At 43.2% G+C, this 5,433-nt stretch overlaps 1 protein-coding gene across 2 annotated transcripts; it reads left to right on the top strand.

The window, feature by feature from the left end:
• The first annotated feature begins 1,640 nt into the window (after window positions 1-1,640).
• On the top strand, window positions 1,641-5,202 carry LOC112939682 (protein ALP1-like). Of its 2 annotated transcripts, XM_026027202.2 has the most exons (4): window positions 1,641-1,877; window positions 2,404-2,916; window positions 2,998-3,223; window positions 3,308-3,840. In XM_026027202.2, exons 2-4 carry the CDS (start codon window positions 2,404-2,406, stop codon window positions 3,748-3,750), a joined length of 1,182 nt encoding a protein of 393 aa, XP_025882987.2. In that variant the 5' UTR covers window positions 1,641-1,877; the 3' UTR covers window positions 3,751-3,840. The 2 variants fall into 2 exon arrangements, with proteins under 2 accessions (XP_025882987.2, XP_066168241.1); XM_066312144.1 differs by lacking the exons at window positions 2,404-2,916; window positions 2,998-3,223; window positions 3,308-3,840 and adding exons at window positions 3,954-4,299; window positions 4,381-5,202.
• The last annotated feature ends 231 nt before the right edge of the window (window positions 5,203-5,433 follow it).

Here is a 5,433-nt window from a genome sequence, read left to right on the forward strand (position 1 = left end):
AGCAGTCTGTGCTGCTCTACTACCTGTCTAGCAATTCTGATGTGCAATATGAGATGACCAACTTGAACATGTGTGCTCTTTTCTGTTTCTCAGCACTCCACTACTGCAAATAAGATTTGTCAGCATGTTTAGCTCAATTTGCAGGTTACTAATTTTGTTCTAACATGTATTCAACATCACTAACAAACTTCTGTTCCAACTTCCAATCACAAAAGAAACAAACATCATCTTTCCGTAGATTGTGATGGAAATCATAGAATTGGCAGGACAATCCTTTTTTTTCTTTTTAACTTATTTGATTAGGTTGCTCAGATTATATAAAAGAGCAGCAGAACACAACTAAACATCAGCATTTTTCAGTTTGGCGTTAGCCACCTATCCTATTTTATTCTATAATGCACTGAACAAACATTTTGTGATGATGGAAATCATGTTATTGGCAGGACTGTCCCTTTTTCTTTTCAAACTCATCGATTAGGTTGTTCAAATTATTAAAAAAACAGTACTCACCAGCATTTTCAGTTTGACTTATTTGGTGTCCGTATGTTGTTTACTTGCATTTGTAGAAGCCCCTCGAAATTGGTATATAATTGTCCATTTCAATTCAGGCTTTTATCTGCGCTATACATGATTTTGTTGGCGTTACAAATCTTGTTGATTTTGATTTTAAACTGCATTATACTTGCCGTGTTTTGGCTCACACGATTATTTTCAATCTCCAACACAATTTGAAGAAGAGATATCATTTGACATTTCCAAGGAGTACAAAAGTGATGATCCTCAAGTGACTAAGAAGAATGAGAGGCTTGTGAAGTTTTATGATGAGATTCCCCAGCACAGATACAAACGGATTCAAGTTAATGGTAGCTGACGCTGGAAAGAAAAAGATTTCTAAGTCATGGCAGAAGCTTTTGAACTTTCTGAAGACACCTTAAGGTCTACCAGGGAGGTCCGCGTCGCTGCCGGGAGACCGGTCCCGATTCCTGAGCACTTCGACAAGGAAGTGCAGTATTGATACATTTGCTCTAGATAAAGTTACCTGATATTTGGCACAATGTTCTGTCCTCCAGCTTTGATGCTCTTGAAACCCCTTTACATACATGGATGATATTGCTTTAAAAACTTAATTACTTCCCTAGTCACAACAAAAACTGAGCGTCCGGCTCATCACCACCACTGCCGTCCCCACCAGCCCGAGCACAGGTGGTAGTGTGGTAGCAGCCGGGAGTGACGGCGGCATGATGTGGAAACGTCAGACTAGGTCGCGGTTCCGCGGAATGGTCAAGCGGAATCAAATAAAACTCTTGTTCCTAATGCTGCTAATGCAGTCTGTACTATGCTATATATGCATCACTGTGCTACGCTGACCATTCACGTAGGGTCTGTTTGGTTGCCCTCACCAAGGTTGGCCCGCACCAGTCCATGCAAATTCCTGATGTTTGGTTGCCTGCTTAGGCCTCCCAGCCTGTCCACGCGGATGCAAAAAAAGCCCCTCAGCCAGGCCCGACAGAAACGGCCGATTCCCACTTCGCTGCTCAGCCTGGCTCGACTGATGCACACCGCTGCACCCGCGCCTGCACCCGCGCGTGCAACTCACGGAGGATGGGGTCACCGTTGCTTCCCAGAATCGCTCCCTCCCCGCCTCACTTCTCCCTCTCGCGAAAAAACTAGGGTTTACCCTAGCTCTGGCGGCGGCGAGGCGAGGCGCGGCGCGGCGCTGCTCTCGTCGTCACTCCGGTCGCGAGCGGCGGCCCTCTCCTCCGACTCCGGCTCTTCTCCATCAGTTCCTTCCCCGGCGTCGGTCATCCTCCCTCTCGTTTGCCGGCTCTCTCCGTCGTGCCCCCCTGTTCCACCGTCACTCTCCGTTGAGCACCAGGGTAAGTTCATGGATGGTTGTTCGTCGCCCATTGCAAGGTTGGGCATCCTCTTCCCTGTCCCTCCTTCCCTAGTTTTTTCTCCTCTATTTGGTTGATTTGCTGTGATTTGAGTGGATGAGAACATGGGGCCTTCATAAATCTGCTAGATCTAGTAAAAACTTATACATTTTCCTAGTTGATTATGGTAGATTTAAATGTTGAAACCATCTACTGTTGGTATCCTTTTTAGTTGTTCATTTTTTGCCAGATCTACTATTTTTTCAGTTTGCTACAGATGAATGTTCAATGTCAGAGCAAAGTTTGGGTGCTGTTTTGTTACTATTTTGGCTGTGCACATTATTTTGCCGATTGTGTTTTGTGTAAGTAAATATTCATGGTCGATGATGGTATGCCACTGGAGGTAGCATCCCTTGGATGTGGCGGCCGTGGCATACATGCATACGAATTTGATTTGCAGTACTTAGCAGCGACAAGACCATCCTTTTATTTCTGAATTGACTATGCATTATATATGTTATTTGCATAGATGGAAGAAATGCAACGCATTCGGCGGTCCCTGATTGCTAAAGCAGCTGGATTAGTTGCTGTAATGAATGCTTACATTCTGTTTATTACAAGAAGAGCCATGCGACGTACCCCTAGGATCTCCTATGGCCCATTGTCCGAAAGGGACATAGCTAGACAATCCAATCTTAGTTTCATCTATCATACAGATGATACAAATTGCTTAAATCAGCTCAGAATGAAGAGAGCCCCATTTTTTCAGCTGTGTAACTTGTTACGAGAAAGAGCGTTGTTGCGGGACAGTATACATAGCTCAGTGGAAGAACAAGTTGCCATGTTTCTTCTTGTTGTAGGCCACAACCACAGATTTAGAGCTTTGCAACCCACTTTTAGGAGGTCAATTGAAACTATCAGTAGATACTTCGCTGAGGTATTATTCTCTATTGGTGAGCTGCGAAATGAGATGATAAAACCACCCTCATCTGAGCCTCATTCAAAAATTACATCCAATCGAAGATTCAACCCTTATTTTAAGGTAAAAATTTGTTTGCAGCATTTTGACTACAAAATATGTTCTTTCAACAATCATGTCCTAATATTTCTCACTGGTCATTAGGATTGCATTGGTGCAATAGATGGAACTCATGTGCTTGCTCGAGTTCCATCAACAATATCTGCTGCCTTTAGGGGTAGGAAGAAAGAGACCACCCAGAATGTAATGGCTGCAGTGGACTTTGATCTTGGATTTACATACGTACTTGCTGGGTGGGAAGGATCTGCACATGATGCCCTCATACTTGCAGATGCCTTGGAGAGGGATGATGGTCTTAGTGTCCCCTCAGGTAATAGAAGTGTTAAAACTAACGATTAATAAGGATTCTTATTTATCTCATATGATTATTACACTCATAGCTTTTATCTCTTAGGAAAATACTATCTCGTTGATGCTGGATATGCTGCTAGACCGGGGTTCCTTCCGCCATATCGTGGGTGTCGATACCATTTGAAGGAGTATGATAGAAGAAACTACCCTCGTGATTCGAGAGAGTTGTTTAATCTAAGACACTCCTCTTTAAGGGTCACGATCGAGCGGGCATTTGGCGCACTCAAAAACCGCTTCAGAATACTCTATAACAAGCCTTTCCATCCATACAAGACCCAAGTCAAATTGGTCCTTGCATGCTGCATACTTCATAACTGGATACTTCAGTTTGGGATGGATGACCATGTGCCACTAGAGAGTGATTGGAACTCAGATAGCGATGATGAGGAGCCCGATGACTTAGATGAAGACAATAGGGGAATGGCGCAAATTAGGGATGATTTGGCTGGTGCTATGTGGAACAATAGAGGGTCGTCCAGGGTCTAACATGCTTAGGGATTAATTTGTAACTCTCTATCTGTGAACTTAGGATGGTGTTGCACTGTTATCTATTCATGCATGATGATTGTTGTACCCTGTTGCACTGTTATCTATTAATTTGAGACCTCGAGATATTTGCAATGATGCTGTTTATTACATCTATCGATTTATGTTAAATTTATTTGTTCATTTGCATGTGGTAAATATAGGATGGCTGAGGCTGGTGGCGGGAATGGTGGCCATGGTGGACACCATGGAGCCTTGCATTGGACAACCAACATGTCTAGCTTAATGCTAAGGCGCATGGTTGAGCTTATAGCAACAGGTGTTAGGACTGACAAGGGTTTCAATGAAGCTCACCTTAACCAAGTTGCTAGATCTTTGTCTGATCACTATGGAATTGAAATTAGTGGAACCCAAGTGTATAACCATCTTCGCAAATGGCGTCAAAGGTGGGTGCGTATCACTAGGCTCAAAGACCTTAGTGGGGCTCTTTGGGATGATCAGACCTCAACGATTATCCTAGAAGAGGAGCACTACATGGGACATGTCAAGGTTTGTGTCTAACTATCACATACAAAACACACTGCATTAGTACACATCATATCTCACTTTAAATCTAATGTTCTCATATAGGAACACCCTAAGGATGCTGAGTTTCTCAATGTGCCTTTAGAGAACTATACACAAATGGCAATAATTTTTTCAAATAGGCAAGCCACTGGGAGATTTGCTATGGGGTCAAATGAAGCGCTTGGAAACCCTGCTGGTGAGGCTGACAGTGGTCTGGGACCTCTTGATGGCACTATTGGGGATGGTATTGCTGCTGGACCAAGTGGTGTGGGTGCTGAAGGTCCTGGAATTGCTGCTCGAGCAAGTGGTGTTGGGCCTACTGATGAGGATTCTACCTCAGATAAGAAGAGGAAGAGAGCATCTGCTTTGAATGAAGGTGAAGTTGCTCTCATCAGCAATATGACAGATTCAGTGAACAACATGGCTTCAGCAATAGGCGCTACTGCACATACTGAGGTTCACCCTGATTTGTGCAACACAGTGATGGATCTTCCAGGTTTCAGTGAGGATCAGCTGGACCTTATTCTAGCTTATCTAACTAAGGAGAAGGCTGAAAGCCTTGTATACATTCAGAAGAATGAGGCTTGTCGTGCTCGTTGGGTTAGGAAGTTCCTGAATGAGCATCACCCTGAGAGCATCTAACTATTTAACTAACTATTATGGAGAGGTGGTACTGGGACACCATATTATGTAATATTGCTTAGATGCAGATTAAGGTGGTAGTGGACACCACATATATGTCTTTTGTAGAATGTTGGCTACCTGTTGATTAAGGTGGTAGTGAACACCAGTACCTGAATGGCTTTTGTAGTGTAAACTGCATGGTATTGCATGACCCTTGTTGAATCTCTGCCTTGATTCTTCAATGATGATTATTGCCACTGATGAATGCTTCACGCCACTGTTTGTGCTGCATATGAAAGGATGCTTCTGCACTTGCTTTTTTTATGTTGTTATGGTTCCAAGATGCTTCCGATGCATATGAAGAGATGCAATTGTGAGATATTTCCAAGATGATTAAGATTAATAGTGTTGATTTGTAATGCATAATAACATATTTCCTGCACTTAGTTCTTTTTTGTTAGGGTCAAGCTGGAAAATACTGCAATTGATGAT

The sequence above is a fragment of the Oryza sativa genome, chromosome 7 (assembly GCF_034140825.1).
Source record: "Oryza sativa Japonica Group chromosome 7, ASM3414082v1".
In the NCBI taxonomy this organism is placed as follows: Eukaryota; Viridiplantae; Streptophyta; class Magnoliopsida; order Poales; family Poaceae; genus Oryza; species Oryza sativa.